This window comes from Carcharhinus amblyrhynchos, chromosome 15 (genome assembly GCF_965287045.1).
Source record: "Carcharhinus amblyrhynchos chromosome 15, sCarAmb.v2.hapA, whole genome shotgun sequence".
Taxonomy (NCBI): domain Eukaryota; kingdom Metazoa; phylum Chordata; class Chondrichthyes; order Carcharhiniformes; family Carcharhinidae; genus Carcharhinus; species Carcharhinus amblyrhynchos.
In genome coordinates, this window is record NC_137338.1 from 54,190,672 (window position 1) to 54,209,235 (window position 18,564).

Here is an 18,564-nt window from a genome sequence, read left to right on the forward strand (position 1 = left end):
GGTGGAGTTGCTAAATTAGTTGATGACACAAAGGGCCATGAGGAGGAGATTACAAAAAAGAAAAATCAAGAAACTAAATGTCAGAAGCATTATTTTCAAAGTTGGGTGGTATAATTGGGGTTCTTGTGAGAACACTTTGCAGGAATTGTCTTTCCTGCAAGATACGACTGAAGAAAGAGACACAGGATCTACCCTTTAGACAGATAGTGGAATCCGCATGCGCGCTTTCATCACCCCCAGCTGCTGTCGAACTGCACATGCGCACTTGGTTCCCCTCCCGATTGCCGGTCTCCGCATGCGCAGTAGCGTTCCGAGTGGACGGTTGCCGGTCTCCGCATGCGCAGTGGCGCTCCGTGTGGACGGTTGCCGGTCCCCGCATGCGCAGTGACACTCCGGGTGGACGGTTGCCTGCCCCAGACATACTCCCACAAGTCAGCGCGGTGATGTTGTGCAGCCGCCGCCATGTTGATTGAGGCGCGTGTGGAACCGCTTTGGAGGTGAGAGCGGAGCGGGAGACGAGCCACAGGAACCGGCCGGGGCCGAGCGGCATACAAGCGCAGCGGAGCACGGATCTGTGACAAAACTAGAGCTCGGTGACCCCCTTTCCCCCCCTTCCTCGGGCACCGGCAGCATGGAAGCCGTCAACGCCTTTAACGACGAGGTGAGTGAGAGAGTAGGAGCCGTTCGGCTGGCCTTTCCTCTGTTCTGTCTGCCCGCTGTACGAAGCTCTGGGTGGAAGCGGGGAAATTGTCAGCCGAGCCTGAGCATTATCTTCCACCTTTTTACCCGTTTACCCTCCCCTTTCCATAGTGGTTCGCGACAACCGCTAGTCTAGATGCAGAAGCTGGAGGGTAGGCCCTTTTTCCTTTGAACAATCAGAAGATGGAGGCGGCCGGGTGAGCGCGGTGCGCCATGGCGGCCGGCCGACTGGGCCTGCTCCAGGCAGTTGCGTTATTTCTATTGAAGCTCCTGTGTCACGCTCCAGGGAGGCAGCCCGGGCCGTTTGTGGCTCTCTGTGTGTCTGCAGGAGGAAGGGGGGAACCCGAGCTTTGCAGTGTGGCATTGCAGCTGAGCGCTGTGGCCGCGGTCAAGTAGGGCGGGGGTTCGCTGCTTATTGTGTTGCCCTGTTTTTTGTAGCGAGCTTCCCCCGGGCGAGGTTGAGTAATGTCAGGCCGAACAGAGAGAACAATATCTCCCCCATCTAGGGCTGTGTGCGCGGGTCGAGGCGGCTGGTTCGCGGGCCTACAGGCTGCCCCGCGAGGGCGTCGCGCCAAATCACCCTATCGACCCTCGTTCGCATGGTTTATTTTTATCAGTAATATAGCTAGCAGTGTTTTTGTTCAATTGATTTGGTCATTCTACCATTTGCACCGTTTGTCAGTTCAAACGCGTAGTCGTTTGATTTACTGCATTACGGCCAGTAACGCATTCTGATCTCGCATGGTCATTAATCAATAGTATGTGATGGGGGGGGGAACCTTGTTAAAAGCATTACTTCACTACAGTTTTTGCATTTAAAATATTTTAAAAAATTTCCCGGTATTCAGTAAAGGTGAAATGCTTTGAATTTAGTTTGAAAAAAGAGTCCCTAGTATTTTTTTAAGTTGGTCTTTTAAAACACTTTTTCCTTATTGATTTGGACAGCACTGTTATTGTGCTTTCTTCCCAGATTGTCATCCCTCTAACAGTAAGGTGGCTTACAATTGTTTCTATCAATGACCGGTATATACGTTTGCTCGTTTAGTTGGAAGCCGGTGTTATAAAATGGACGGACTAATGCATATTAAATCTGCATTTTGTTAGGATGAATTGAAATGCATTGGGAGGACTGATTTTCTTTTAAATTTTAAATCAATAAGAACGAAGTTCAAATGGTGTCCATTTTATGACCCATGTCATATCTGATATTTACCCCCACTCTAAAACATGAATTTTTAGTATAATGCACATGAAAAGAGTATGTCAAATTATAGATAAAAAGATTTCTAATTCTTCTAAACATATATTTCTTTGCTGCATGTCGGCTCGTTTAATCCAAATAGAGCAAAAATTTATCATTGGTATTGCTTCACCAGGGATATATCTTGGGTGCAAATTAATCAAAACAGAAGGAAGTGAAATATGATGCAGAAAAGTATAAACTGCATAGAAAGAGAAAATGGTAACTAGTGAAAATGTCGAGAAAACACAAGGAAGAAGTGGAGAAGTAAGAGTATTGGTGGATTTGACATTAAACATGTCCAGCCAATAGAAAGCAGTAGTGCAGTGGTTATGTTACTGGATCAGTAATTGAGGGATTTGGACCAATAATCCAGGCACAAGTTCCACCAAAACAGTGACAGGATTTAAATCCAAATTACCATTAATCAATCTAGATTTTATTTTAAAGCTGGTATCAATGGATTCATGAAGCTTCTGGATTGTTATAAAAGCCATTTCAGGAAGGAAATCTGCCTTTACCTGATCTATGATTCCAGGCTCTCAGCAATTTACTCGAGCTTAACTGTTCTCTGAAATGGCCTGACAAGCCACTCGAATCCTATTTTTCATCAAGAAGGCAGCTCACCACCGCCCCAAGGGCAATAAGAAGTGGGTAATAAATGTTGGCTGGGCCAGTAGCATCTACATCATGTAAATGATTTTTTAAGAAAATCTTATTTTGAGTGTGCTGTAGCTGGATTGCACTATGAATATTACATTCCAGATCAGTAAAAAATGAGAAATTCAAGCACTGCAGGCAGTTCAGAGGAGAGCTAATAACTTCTGTTTATATAGCACCTTTAACATAGTAGAATATCAAAAGATACTTCGCAGGAATGTTATCAAACAAAATTTGACAACCACAGTATATAGGGCAGATGGTTAAAACTTGATCAAGGAGCTGGGCTTTAAAGACTCCTAAAAAAGGAAAGATATGAGGAAGTTTGAGGAGTGATTTCCAGAGCTTTAAGGCCTTTGCAACTGGAAGCATGACTACACAAATAGTGGAGTGGTTAAAACCAGTGATATTCAAAAGACTGGAATTGGAGTGCAGACCTCAGTCGTTGTGCTAGCTAAGATTAGAGATAGAGGGATGGATTCATAGGAGGTTTTAAAAATAAAGTTGAACATTTTAAAATTGAGGTGTTGCTTTACCAAGAGGCAAAATAGGATCAATGAATATGGTGTGATGGGTGAATGGGATTGAATTAATATGGGTAGCAGGTTTTTGGGTGATACAGGTATGTAGTTGGAAACTCATGTGCCAACGAGATTGCAAAGACTCTGCTTCATCCTCGGGCAGCTGACGGTGAGAGAGCAGATATGGGTGGATTGGAGATTGTGATGGAACTGAAGGCAATGGCTTCAGTCTTCCTAATATTTAGTTGGAGAAAATTTCTGCTCGTCCTGCTCTGGGTGTCAGGTAAGCAGCCTGATAATTTCAGTACAGTGGTAGGACCGAGAGGTGGTGAGGTAGAGCTGTGTTTCATCAGTGTTCGTGTGGCAACTAATGTGTTTCTGACTGATGTTGTCATGGATATCATGTGGATGAAAAATGGGATTCAAGGATAGAAACTTAGCGATACCTGAGGTAAGAATGCAGGAATGGGAAGAGAAGTAATTGAAGATGATTCTCAGGTGTGAGGATTTTATTTGATTTATTATTGCCATATGTATTAGTGTACAGTGAAAAGTATTGCTTCTTGCGTGCTATACAGACAAAGCACACTCATTGAGAGGGAAACGAAAGAGCGCAGAATGTAGTATGAGTATTAGTATTGTATTATTAGTATATAGAATGTAGTATTAGTATGACTGCATAATGTAGTCACAGCTAGGGTGTAGAGAAACATCAACTTAATGCAAGGTAGGCCCATTCAAAAGTCTGATGGCAGCAGGGAAGAAGCTGTCTTTGAGTCAGTTGGTATGTGACTTCAGACTTTTGTATCTTTTTCCTGATGGAAGGGAGAAAGTTCTGGGTGCTTAGGTCCTTAATTATGCTGGCTGCTTTGCCAAGACAGTGGAAAGTGTAAATGGAGTCAATGGATGGGAGGCTCTGTGAGATAGATTGGCCTACATTCACAACTTTTTGTAGTTTCTTGCAGTCTTGGGTGGAACAGGAACCATACCAAGCCAGACAGAATGCTTTCTCTGGTGCATCTGAAAAAGTTGGTGGCAGTCGTAGCTGATGTGCCAAATTTCCGTAGTCTTCCGAGAAAGCAGAGGCGTTGGTGGGCTTTCTTAACGGTAGTGTTGGCATGGAGGGAACAGGACAGGTTGTTGGTGATTTGGACACTTGAAACTTGAACATCTTGACCCTTTCCACTTCGTCCCCATTGATGTAAACAGGGCATGTTCTCTACGCTTCCCGAAGTCGATGACAATCTCCTTCATTTTGTTGGCATTGAGGGAGAGAATATTGTTGCCGCACCAATTCACCAGATTCTTTATCTCGTTCCTGTACTCTCTTTGTTTGAGATCTGACCCATTATAGTGGTGTGATCAGCAAACTTGGAGGAGAATTTGGCCACACAGTCATAGATTGTATAAGAATTATAATAGGGGGCTGAGAATACAGTCTTGGGCACCGATGATGATCGTGGATGAGGTGTTATTGCCTATCCTTAATGATTGTAGTCTGTGAGTTAGGAAGTTCAGGATCCAGTTGCAGAGGGAGAAGCCGAGACCCTGGCCATGGAGTTTGGAGATGTGTTTTATGGGAATAATGGTGTTGAAGGCTGAGCTGTAGTCAATAAATAGGAGTCTGACATAGGTGTCTTATACTCTCATAATGCAAAGGTATACTAAAGGAATTTGAAAGGAAGCAAGTTGCAGAGATTGTTATAACGGTATATATGAATAAGATGATTAACCCAAAATAAATTTTGAATTAAATTAGGGGGTTTGTTTTCACAATATCTAGGATTGCAACTGGATCTTGATCAGTTGGGCCACTGAACTGATGAATGGCAGGAGGAGTTTAATTTAGATAAATGCGAGGTGATGCATTTTGAGGCCGGTCTTACTCGGTTAATGGTAAGGCATTAGAGTTGCAGAACAAGGAGATCTAGGGGTTCAGGCTCATAGCTCCTTGAAAGTTGAGTCACAGGTGGACAGAGTGGTGAAGAAAGCATTCAACGTGCTTGGTTTCATTGGTCATTGAATACAGGAGTTGGGACATCTTGTTGAAGTTGTACAAGACATTGGTAAGGCCCCACTGGAATACTGTGTACAGTTCTGGTCACCCTATTATAGAAAGGGTCTTATTAAATGAGAAGAGTGCAGAAAAGATTTACTAGAATGCTACTGGGACTTGATGGTTTGAGTTATAAGGAGAGATAGACTTGGACTTTTTCTTCTAAAGCATCGGAGGCTTGGGGTGAAATTATAGAGGTCTGTAAAATAATGAGGGGTATAGATCAGCTAGATGGTCAATATCATTTCCCAAAGATAGGGGAGTCCAAAACGAGAGGGCATAGATTTAATGTGAGAGGGGAGAGATACAAAAGGATTCAGAGAAGTAATTTTTTTCTCAGAGGGCGGTGAGTATCTAGAACAAGCTGCCAGAGGTAGTAGTAAAGGTGGGTACAATTTTGTCTTTTAAAAAGCGGCTAGACAGTTAGATGGGTATAGAGGGATTTGGGCCAAATGCTGGCAATTGGGACTAGTTTAAGGGGTTTAAAAAAAAGGGGCGGCATGGATAATTTGGGCCAAAGGGCCTGTTTCCATGCTGTAAACCTCTATGACTTCTGATCAGATTTTAAACAAGTTTAAGTCTGATCGGAAAAGATGTGACCAAGATGTGGAGTGGGCTTCAAGTTAGTGTTGTGGGGGTAAACGCCATAATTCCTCTATAGACAAACTACTTCGGTTGAATGGCTTTGTGCTTTGAACTGTGGAAGCGGTGTGTCAGTTCAAATGATAAGCCATTGGAGCATTGTCAAGCCATATGAGGGTAATCAATGAAATACCATTGCTGCCAATCACTGAACATGTGATTTACACACGTTTTTGAGCAGCTTGGTGACTCAGCTTCTGAATAATACGTGGACATGGGCTCTTACGGTTACTTTAAAAATAATGCTGATTTTACTCAGACTAAGAACATTTTTCAGATCCATGACCTGCAGCTATCTCAAGTTGCTAACAGTTGGATCCTGTTATTAATTTAATGGGAGAAACTGAGTTTAGTTCCTTTCTCTGTTTCACCACCATTTAATGTTGGAACAGGAGTAGGCCATGTAGCCCATCAAGCCTGCTCTGCCATTTGATACAATCACACACTTCAATGTATTTTACACCCATTATCCCCATAGCACTGTACATTATTTTTAATCAGAAATTTATCAATTTCCTTTAAATGTACACAATGACTGAGTTTCCTCAGTCCTCTGGGTTGAAGAATTCCAAAGAATTGCAACCCTCTATATAAAGGAACTTTTCCTCACCTTGGTGATAAGGGTATGATCCCTGTTGTTTTGAAATTGTGTCCCCTGGTTCTAGATTCCCCAACCATGGTCAATACCTTACCAGCATTGATCCTGTCAATTCCTTTCTTCATCATCTCATTCTTTGAAAGTCTAGCAAACGCAGGCCCAGTTTGCCCAATCTCTCTTCGTAAGATGGTCCTGCCATCCCTGGAACAAGCCTGGTGAACCTACATTGCTCTCCCTCAGTGGCAGTAATATCCTTTCTAAAGTAAGGGGACCAAATTTGCGCAGAATGCAATAGGTGTGATACATTCAGGTCTAACCAAGCTCCTACAAAACTGAAGCAAGATTTCACTGCTCCTGTACTCGTGATTACGGCTAACGTTCCATTCATCTTCCTAATAGCTTGCGGCATCTGCATGCTACGATTCAGTGACTTATGGGTAAGGACATTTCTGTTCCTTGGTACATTTACCGTTAGAAAACACTCTTCTACCAAGATGGATTACTTCTGTCCCAATAGTTTGGATTTCAAAACTGCATCACGATAGATGTTATTCCACTTTCCTTAAAGTTGCTTCAAAGAAATTCTGATTTGGCAATCTGGGATGGGAGAGAGAACTACTTATTCAGTATGCGCAATCCATCCTTGACCATTAATACGTAGGAACTGCTGAAATTTCAGACTAATAATTTCATCTGCACTGGTGGGAAGAATGCCATTTAGTTAAGTCTGTTGTCATGGGATTCAGATTGTTCAGAAAAACATTAAAGATAGGATTGCAAACAAGTACAATTGACTATCATTCTGATTTTTGTTTCTTGTAGGGGCTGGAGCTATACTGTTCGTTGCAATACTTTTGTTAGTGTTCTGTCTACTGAAGCATGTAACACTTTACATGGCAGGGTGGATGGTGTCATTGGTAGTGATCAAGTGACATAAGAAATGGTAGTAATGGGGTAAAAGTAGAAAGACTGGGGTTGTGTGTATTTGAGATGTATGCCGTCCATAAGACAGGAGCAGAACTAGGCTACTCAGCCCATCGAGTCTGCTCTGCCATTCAATCATGGCTGGTATTTTTCTTATCCTCATTCTGCCTTTTCCTCATAACTCCTGATCCCCCTATCAATTTGTCTTAAAGACACTGAATGACCTGGCCTCCATAGCCTTCTGTGGCAAAGAGTTCCACAGATTCACCACTCTCTGGCTGAAGAAATTCCTCCTCAGCTATGTTTTAAAGGATCGTCCCTTTAGCCTGAGGTTATGCCCTCTGGTTCTAGTTTTTCCTACTAGTGGAACCATCCTCTCCATGTCCACTCTATTCAGGCCTTGCAGTATCCTGTAAGTTTCAATAAGATCCCCACCCACCCAATGAGTGCAGACCCAGAGTCCTCAACCATTCCTCATATGACAAGTTCTTCATTTCCAGGGATCATTCTTGTGCACCTCCTCTGGAGCCTTTCCAAGGCCGGCACATCCTCCCTTAGATATGGGGCCCATGACTGCTCACAATACTCCAAATGTGGTCTGACCAGAGCTTTATACAGCTTTGGAAGTATATCCCTCCTCTTGTATTCTAGCCCTGTCGACATGAATGCCAACCTTCTGATTTGCTAAGCATTTTCCTGTTTAGAAAATAGTCTGTGCCTCCATTCCTCCTGTCAAAGTGTGTAACCTCACACTTTTCCACTTTGTATTCCATCTGCCACTTCTTTGCCCACTCTCGTAACCTGTCCAAATCCTTCTGCAGCCCTCCCCCCCTCCCCCCGCTTCCTCAATACTACTTGTCCCTCTAGTCAATTGTACTCGATTGTACATTCTTCAGCTAGATACCACAGGAACTTGCATGCATTCACTAATTTAATATTGATGATTATTTAAAGGAACTGCAGTTTGAGAGGTGTGTTTATGCAATATGCATGACTGTCCCAATATTTGTAACTGAATTACAAATTCAGATGAGTATTGTGGTTTTTAGTTTTATACTGTTTGGAAATACCGTGAGAACGTTTCAACATTTTGATTTTTCAGTGAGTACTTCATTCAATATATAGGTTTGCACACTTATAGCACCATGTAAAGATCTGAATTCCCATTATTGGAATAATAACATTAGTTATTGGAGGCTCGCAAAAACATTTAATTTGCTAATACTGAAAGATTGATTTTCCTGACCAGTGCATGAATGTAAGAATGTTGTTAGAAGAATAAACTGGGATGTTAGATGTTTTTCTCTAGAATGTGGCATACTTGCCTTTATGGCCATTTGTGTTGGTCATCAAAATATTTAAAAAAGATTTTTGCTAATTAATGGAAAGGAATAACTAAATGAACTATAAAAAAGGTCATGGGATGGGTTTGGAATAGATTCAAGCAATGTATGCATGATGGATCAGATTCTGTGATGTAAACTTATTTCTAAACGTGTCTTAGCCATTGTGGGCTTCAATCCTTGGTGATAAGGGATTGTAACAATTAACAGATTGTCAGTAAATGCTTTTAATTTCAAATTGCATTCTGCAATTAGGCTGATGCTAACAATGCTGTATTTATTGTTCATTTCTAGTTGTCTTGAAAAAGTGATGGCTGTCCTTCCCCATGAGTCGTTGTGATCCTGCTTATGATTCTTTTATTATCGATGAAGGGATGGAGATCTGTTACATAGAATCATAGAAACTCTACAGTGCAGAAAGAGGCCATTTGGCCCATCAAATCCCACCCAAGCTCTACCCCCATATCTCTACATATTTACCTGCTAATTGCTCTATCCTACGCATCTCAGGACATTAAGGGGCAATTTTAGCATGGCCAATCATCCTAACCTGCACATCTTTGGACTGTGGGAGGAAACCCATGCAGACACAAGGAGAATGTGCAAACTGCACACAGACAGTGACCCAAGCCGGGAATCGAACCCAGGTCCCTGGAGCTGTGAAGCAGCAGTGCTAACCACTATGCTACTGTGCCTTCCATCACAATGGTATGCAATAAGGAGGGCTACAAAAGTTGATTTGAGCAGTTGTTGCAGTGTATTCTGAAGTCTTATATGTACTGGAATACACCAATGATGGAGGGGTTGATATTGAATTTAGTGTTGGGGTGCCAAAAAATGAGCTTCTTTGTATTATAACAATCCATTGTCACATTACTGGCTTGAATCTTGTCGGTGGAGACATTTTGAGGGTTTAAGAAGTAGATCACGACCTGCAAAATATCCAGCATCTGTGGTATTCTTTTAGTTATGGTGATGGTATGACAAAACCAGTTAATCAGTATCCCAACACCGGAAGCTTATGTTTGAAGGAAATTGTTTATCTTTCAGATTTTGGAAACAGTCATTGTCTGACATTTATGCTTCATTTTATTCTTTCAAGGAATGTGGATGTTGCTGGCTAGGCCAGTATTTATTGCCCATCACTAATTGCCCTTGAGAAGGTGAAGTTGAGCTATTAGCTTGAACCATTGCAGTTCATGTGGTGTAGGTATTTACAGGAAGGGAGTTCCAGGATTCTGATCCAATGATAATGAAGGAATGACAATATGGTTCCAAGTCAGAATGGTGTATAGCTTGGAGGGGAACATGCAGGTGGTGGTGTTTGCATACATCATCTGAACTTTTCCTTCCAAATGGTGGAGGTGGCAGATTTGGAAGTTGTGTTTGAAGAAACTGAGTTGCTGAAATGTATCTTATAAATGGTACACACTGAACGGTTTTGGCTGTATTGTAATTAAAGCTGCACATTGGCATCATCTGCAAATATCCCAACTTGTTGTCTCATATTGAAGGGAAAGTCTGAAATGCCTGCAGATGCTAGACCACTACTTTCTTGCAGTGTGGTGATATGGAGTCAGGTGATGCACCACAGGGCATGAATGTTATTGTAACCCACTCTTTACAAATTGGCATTCCTTCCTTTTTTTTTACTGTTATGGGGCATAGTTGTTGCTGGATAGGCCACCATTTATTGCCCATCTCTAGTTGCCCTTTAAAAGGTGGTAATGAGCGGTGTCCTTGAACCACTACAGTAGTTCCTGAGGTTTATGTATGCTCAGTGCTGTTTGGGAGGAAGTTCCAGGATGTTGCCCCAGCGACAGTGAAGGAATGGCGATATATTTCCAAGTCAGGATGGTGAGTGATTTTGAGGTGAACCCAGGTGGTGTTGTTCCCTGGTATCTGCTGCTCTTGATCTAATAGATGGTAGTCTAGTAGGTGACCTTACTTTTTCCTACAATTAATGGCTTAATTTTTTTTTGTAATGTTCTGCTTCCATCTCTGCAGTGTGCTGTGTCTGGCATCTTTGTGTCCTTTGCTAACATGGATATGAAATATATTCTTTCGTAAGCTGAGGAACACTACCCTTCTCATTCTTCAAATCAGAGAATGGTCTCTTGTTAGTTTACTTACCATGTACTAACCAGTTTCCAATCCATGCCACAAAGCCACTTTCACTTCTATGTCCAGTATTAGAATGTTCTGACAGAGCTGTCCATGTTGAATAGTCTGACTGGAGATAGCCCATGGCTTGGACTGAAGAAACTCGCTGTTTGGTAAATCTGTACATAGTTAAATTCTACATTAATTTGTTACTGTTCATACTCTGTGGGCACAATCTTACCTGCCATTCACTTCATGCTCCCACTGCAGCGAGGTCGGAGAACTTGGTACTAGCCAAATCTCTGCGCATTGTAGCGGGATGGGAAAGTTCTGCTGGCGTGAATGGTGATAGGTTTCCAGCCTATGTCTCCGAACATTTGTGGTTGTCTTCCTTAGACAACCACAAAAACATGCAACTTGGTGGTAGCAAGCGAAGGGCCTTAAAATCTCTGAAAAATGAAGATTTCAAAATCTCACCTGGGAAAAGAAAATGCATTGAAGACTTTGAGACAGTTTGAAGTTGAACAGGAGGCTGAACACAAAGAAATCAACTGTGTAGCCCAAGAAAGACTCCATCGTAAGACATGCTGATAAAAAAGCATCAAATTATGTAGCAACAATTGCAGAATAGGGGGGCAAACTTTGTTTAGAAGATTTTTAAAGCTTTTTAAAAATGTGCAGTAACCAGGCTGGGAGACTGTTCATCTTTCAGTGCGTGACTTGAAATACACTGCAGCCTGGATCAAGAGTCAGTGCCATAGCACCGAGTGGTGAAAAAGACAGGGAAAAATAAGGTTAAAAAGCCAGGTGCAAACTTTGATTGTGCAGCGATAGATTTGGATAAAGTTTGAAATCGCTCAGGAACACTGGGTATCTGAAAAATCCTGTTCAGTGCAGAAATCCTGTTCAATGCACAAAACCCAAATACTGCAGCACTATTTGAAAAAAATTGAGGCAAGCCTCGCCCAAGTTGAAAACAGCTGTGGATTCAGAACTTACTTTGCCAGAACAAAGTGGGCAGATAGGCCAAACAGTTGAGCACTATGGATGAGGGGATTTTTAAAGATACAGAATTGCATCAGGACTAAATAACAAGTCAGATTGGGCAAGTTAATACATTATAATTTTTGATTCAGTTGTTATAGATCTGATAGCCAGGCAAGGCATTAACGAATCATGTGATAAAACCTCTTGACAGTGGCTTTAGCACAACTGTGAAGTGACACAATTTTGGAAAAAGTTGAATAGAAGGGTCCAAATGCCTGGAGAATCTGTGGGCACCTTCACCAATGATTTATTGGGTGAAGGCTGTGAGCATGGTGATTTTAAGCCTGCGTTTATACAAAACCATATAGCAGTTTGATTTATTGATTACAGAGGAACAGCGTTTCAGACCAAAGAATCTAAAATCCGGGAGAACCTATGGACACCTTCATCAGTGATTTATGGGCAGCATATTAGTTAGTATTGCTGCCTCAGTGCCAGGGACCTAGGTTCGAATCCAGCCTTGGGTGACTGTGTGGAGTTTGCATGTTCTCCCAGGTGCTCCAGTTTCCTCCCACACCAAATATTTGTGGGTTTGGTTGATTGGCCATGGTAAATTATCCCTCCGTGTCCTAAGATGTATATGTAGGGAGGTGAGCTTAGGTTAAATACTCTGTCGGAGTGTTGGTGCAGGCATGATGGGCTGAATAGCCTCCCTCGGCACTGGGGGGATTCTCTGAGCCTGGAGAATCTGTGGGCACCTTATCAATGATTTGTATTGTCTGGCTGAAGGTTGTGAATGTGGTGATTTAAGTCTGAGCTAAGACAAGATCAGTAAAAAGTCTCAAAACCCCAGGTCAAAGTCCAAGTCTGAGACAAGACCACATAGAAGATTTAACTTTGGAGAAGGTGATACACTGAAAAAAATAAACCATGGCATAGAATACTCCAAATATGGTACAGCTCATGCAATTAAAACACAAGATGGCAATAAACCATGCCAGTGGTGTGATGCCAAAAAGCCTTACAGTTGAGAACAGTGTCCTACAAGTACAATAGAATGCTTCTGAAGCATTATGCAGCTGGGAAACTTTGGATGCAAATATGCAGATCAAAAGCTTATAAACATATAAAAAATCTCAAAAATTGAATAAAGAACCATTAGTGAAATGGAAGAGCCACACTGAAAACAAAGACGAGATTAAAGATTCCAAATTTTCCTTCTGGAATGCTGACATATGCGTCAATGGGCACATTACCAATTAGGCACCTGAACAGATGTGGCAATCCTGTGGAAGGGTTGTGGCTAGCCAAAGTCTGGCAACAGAAGGACCATTACATGGCCCAAGAACCATCAGACTACCAGTCACAATCATGCATCTAGAACTACTCCACTCCAGAAACAAGTAGATGTGGCAATATGTGAATTTTCTCTTCTGAGTCAAGATAGCTGTATGGCACTCAACTTCACCAAAACAGCAGAAAATGTTAAGGAACAAATGTTGAGTATACCAAGTTGGGGGTTTATTTATTAAAGAAGAAAAACACAGCACAGGAAACAGGTCTTTTGGCCTCTCAAGCCCGCGCTGCTCATTTTAACACTCAATGAGTGCCTCATTCCAATCCTCCTCCTACCTATGACTTTTGTTAACACTAAGTGGACCCCACAATAAAGGGGTGCAAATTTAGGGAATTATACATGCGCCAGATTAAGGAAGACCCAATTAGTGTCACAAGTAGGCTTACATTAACACTGCAATGAAGTTACTGTGAGAATCCCCTGGTAGTCACATTCTGGTGTCTGTTTGTGTACACTGAAGAAGAATTTGGTGTGGTGATTGCACCTAACTAGTATGTCCTTCGTACTGTAGAAGGAAACCAGAGCACCCAGAGGAAGTCTGCGCAAACACTGGGAGAATATGTAGACTCCGCACAGACAGTGACCCAAGCCAGGAATTGAACTCGGGTCCCTGGTGCTGAAAGCAGCAGTGCTAACCACTGTGCTGCCCTATGTTGACCTTGACTGGGATCTCTTCAGCTGGAAAAGGAAATGGTCCAGCTGCATACCTGAGTGTGACCATGACTCTTTGTTGCCCTATAAATTGTCAGGATCAAAGCTGAGGTGAAAGAAGATGCATGCTCGTAGAATCCCACATCTTTGCATCAATGTTGACCCCCTTAGTGCATTCATACCAATCCGTCCACCAGAACTGGTGACCTCATGCAGATAATTAAATTATTTCCAAACTGGATACAAAACCCAATCATGATGTCTACCTCTCCTGGGTTAGAGAATACTGACCTTCCTATCACATTGAAGTTACTGCAATTGGAGAGACAGTAAGACATTAATGAAACACTTCCCTACCCTCAGGCCACAATCCAGGATTCCCCAAAACCTCAGGAACCAGGAGCTACATGGAGTCACGCAAAGCATGGCAGCCAAAATTATTAAAAAGAGCCAGCATTCATGCAAAGAAAATGGATTGGGAAAATGGTCAACAAAAAGAATGCGGTAAACTCAACATCTGAACGTGAAAGGGCACTTACTAATGGGAGTACAACAGCAAAGAGAAGGAAAAAAGATCAACTGTTGAACTTCAAACAAACATCAAAGAATAACCAAGTCAGAATGAAGGAATTGATCAATCTTCGAAGCTGCAAAATAGCACAATGAGAGTCATGAAACCTGCAAGCGGTTTGAACCTATGAAGTCAGAGACTTGGGTTGGCGGGGGGGGGAAGCACAGGAGAAGATGCGGCAGTATGTAAATATATTTGGATGAAAACTTTGGGGTGGGAGAGGTCATGTAGTGTAGTAACAGGTAATTCAGGATTGAAAGAATTAATGTGGGACACATGATGTGAAGGGAGTCACATGATGTAGTGGTCAGAAGAGCGACAGCTCATGGCTTAGTCTAAAGAGGCCTATTGTCTGGTATATCAGTAAATTATGTTCTATGCAAGTAGTTAATGGGGAGTAAGTTAGCTTAGTTGGCTGGATAGCTACTTTGTGATGCAGAGTGGCAACAACAGTGGGGGTGCAATTCATGTACCTACAGAGGTTATTTGTGAAGGCCTGCCTTCTCAACTTTAGTTGAGGAGTGGTAACCCTCAGGTTCAAATTACCAGCAGTCAGTGTCCGTTCCCCCCCCCCCCCCCCCCATTTTATACAAACAACATACACAGGTTACCTGTCCATCATGCTTGTAATTTTCTCAGGAAATGCAACTTGATTAGTCAGACATGGCCTACTCTTCACAGAACCAAGCTGACTCAGAATGCGCAGCTAATAGTTGTACAAATATTCAGTCACTTGGTCCCAGGTTATATTTTTCAATAATTGTTTTTAAACTGATGGGATTGCTGTTGCCTGATTTTTCACCCCTCCTTAAATAATGGAGTGATTTTTACAATCCACAGGCACAGTTCCTATATCTACTGAGCCTTGGAAAATGTTATTGTTATTTCTTACCTTAGTACTGTTGTTATCCTGAGGTGGAAAATAACAGTTTGGCAAATAATTCACTCAAATTGAAGCCCTTTCAAAATTTTTCCCTGGAAGTTATGTCTGAGTTGTATTTGCATCATTGTTAATATGCTTCATTTTACTTAGGTAATGTACATGACATTTGAGTGTGACATGTTCATTTTCATTGAGAACAAGTTGCAGCAATCAATTAAGAGCGACAAAGATCTCAGTTTTTGCAAATGAGAACCAAACGAATTGATTTATTTCAGCACAGCAAAATCAGGCATGGAAATTTTGTTAGTACTTTAAGGTCCCCATCATAGAAAGTCATGGTGTGTACAAATGCCATGATGCCAATATCCATTATAATCTGTGAAATAAAATGAATTTGCACTTGAGGTGATAATTATATCAAAACAATTTCAGTTGTATTTTCTAACTTCATTCTTAATCTTTGTATGTGTTTCTGCAGGTTTTCTTACCTTGTCCTTCTTTTTCTGGAACAGGGATTCGTGCTGGGTGAAATTTCATCAGTGGTAGTGTCTCCAGATGCCTTTACACTCATTTTTCACATTGCTGTTCCTGTTAAAGGCTGAACAGTGAGCTTGATAGGCTGATTAATCCTGAGAGATTGGAGGTTGTTGTAACAGGTTGACCTTGGAACCCATTTCTCTCCTAACACATTAATGTGCACACATCTGCAGAGGTTATTCACGAAGGCCTGTCAAATGTCCAAAGATATGCGAGTTAGGTTGATTGTCCATGCTACGTTAACCCTAGTGTCAGGAGGATTAGCAGGGTAAATATGAGGGGTTATGGGAATTGGGCCAGGGCGGGATTGTGGTCGGTGCAGACTCAATGGGCAGAATGGCTTTCTCCTGCACTCAGGATTCTATGATTCTAATTTTTTTTGATCAATTGAGAAATTCGGAGGTCAAGTGTGGCAGTAGATTGCTGCCATAGCTTGCTAAGATTAGCTAATTGAACCTAGAATCTTAGTAGCATATGACTGTTGCATCATATGGTGCATTATGTACAGCAGGTATTGCAACCATGAATCCTTCTTGCCTTTCCACTCTTTTAAAACTTTCTGTCAACATCTTCCAACAATAGAACTTTGTTTAACAATGGACCCTCTTCAACAAATCTTATTCAGTGTTCCTCTTAAGTCTAGTTTTTAATATACTTTCAGTACTTGTGTGTGCAGAGAATTAGAAATTGCTTGAAGGGAGGAGAACAATGTGGTGCAAGTTTGCTGAATTAATCCTACTGGAGGTAAGTTGCATAGGTATTTAATCCATAGAAGTGACCAGTGGAGCATCCGCAATGATGAAATAGAATCTTCAGTGGCTAATGACCAGCATGTGGTTCAATCTATAATAAAATGAAATTAAATTATTGACTGAACTGTTCCATGATTAGTCAGTGGTTTGAATTAATGCATGTTACTGACCTTCGCCACTGATCTCACCTTGTTTGCTAGACTACGGCTCTCACTGCTCCCTGTTTTGGGGAAGATTGGTTTGAATGGGGAGAAAGCACCAGAAGGGTTGATGGCGTGGGTGGGATGAGGGGGGCATGCAGCGTGGTCCATTTGGTTTAATTATGTTGCTGATTGCTTATGAGCAATTCTGAAGGCCTAGTTCATGTTTCTTTTCACTTGCAATTCAACCTGCAATTATCCTATTTATCCCAGCCTTGTCTCTATTCACTTGTGGACTATCTACAATGCTTTGGGATACAGAATTTCAAAAATTCACAATCCTTTGAGTGAAATAATTTGTTTTCTTTTCAGTCCTAAGTGATTGACCCCCTTATCCTAAGATTGTGCCCCCAGAAGTTTAGAATTGTTAGCCAGCAGAAACACATTTAAGCACGTTGAGCCCCATTAGAATTTTGTAGGTCTTAATGAGACTGCCTCTCATACATCTCAATTCCAGTAAGCCCAGTTTACTTAATCTCTCATCACGAAGCTCCCATGGACCAATTTACTGAATCTTTGCTGCACTGTCCCATTTCAAGTATATCCTTAATTGTGGAGAAAGCACTAATCCAAATGTGATCTCACCAAAACCCTGTACAACTGTAGCAGACTCTTTATTCTTGTCTTCCAATCCCCTTGCAATAAAGGCCAACATGCCATTTGTCTTCCTAAATGTTTGTTACACCTGCATGCTAACTTCCTATGTCCTTTGTAAACATACCATATTTTTTAAGGAATATTTTAAAATGTTGCTTTTTTTTTAAATTCTTACCATCAAAGTAAATCACTAGTCTGCCAACTTGATAAGTACGTTTATGCATTTCTATGCCTTTTAGCTTTAACAAACGGTCATCTATACTCAACATCAGCTCTTTTCTCTCCTTGCAGATGCTGCCAGGCCTGCTGAGATTTTCCAGGGTTTTCTCTTTCAGAAAAATATTTGCTAAGTGCCTCCATCATTTCCTCACTCCCCAAGATAAATACTCTTGTCTCTTTCAAAGGGACCAAAGTTTAAGTTAGCTACTGTGTTTTCTATCCATGCTCATATGTTGTCCTCGATTCCTTATCCCGGCTTTTAACCTTTAGTGCGACACCTTATTGAATGCCTTTGGTAATCCAGGTATAACACATTTGTCAATCAGGATTTTCCTTCAGTGAAATCATGTTGAATTGGTTCAGTCAAACTGTTTCTCTCAATGCATTAAGACTTCCTTTATAATAGATTCCAGTATTTTCCCAACAAGATAGATTAACTGACCTGCAGTTCATTGTTTTCTCTCTTCCTCCTTTTCTGAAAAGTGTTGTGGCATTTGCCAACATGTAGTCTAATGGGACTGTTCCTCAATTTCAGGAATTTTGGAAAATCATAGCTTCCCCATCCACTATCTCTGCAGCTGTCTCTTTAGAACCCTACTGTGTGGGCCGTCAAGCCTGAGGATGTCAGAATTTAGTCCCTTAAGTTTCTTCAATATTTCTTCTCTGCTGATATTGATTTCCTTAATGGCTTTACTTTTTTTTAAGCCCCTAGGTTACCATCAGTTTCTGGTTTGGGAAGACAGACAAAAATATTCCCCCTGCTCCTCTCTTTCCCTGTATTTATCCCCCCTTTCTTACCTTTTCTCTCCTTTGCTTCCCTTTTTCTCAATTTTGCCCCTCCAACCCATCTCTCCCTACCCCACTTCTTCTGTCACACCTGACCCTCTGATTTCAGCTCTGCCATTTGGCCATTCACACCTTCTATTTTCTCTAGACTGCCCTTATGCACCTCTTAATCTTGCCCCTTGGTTTTTGTGGCTATGCTCATCTTTCATTCCCTCGCCCTACAGTATAAATATTTCTC

The 18,564-nt window shown here is 41.7% G+C and overlaps 1 protein-coding gene across 2 annotated transcripts in view; it reads left to right on the top strand.

Annotated features, from left to right (window-relative positions):
• The first annotated feature begins 432 nt into the window (after positions 1-432).
• Positions 433-18,564, top strand: part of scaf4a (SR-related CTD-associated factor 4a) — a 104,633-nt gene continuing 86,501 nt past the window's right edge. The window contains exon 1 of one of the 2 annotated variants that reach the window (XM_080203937.1): positions 433-661. In XM_080203937.1, the coding sequence (XP_080060063.1) occupies positions 632-661 (30 nt within the window). In that variant the 5' untranslated portion in view covers positions 433-631. The remainder of the gene's footprint in view (positions 662-18,564) is intronic. The other variant, XM_080203939.1, reaches the window with a different exon arrangement.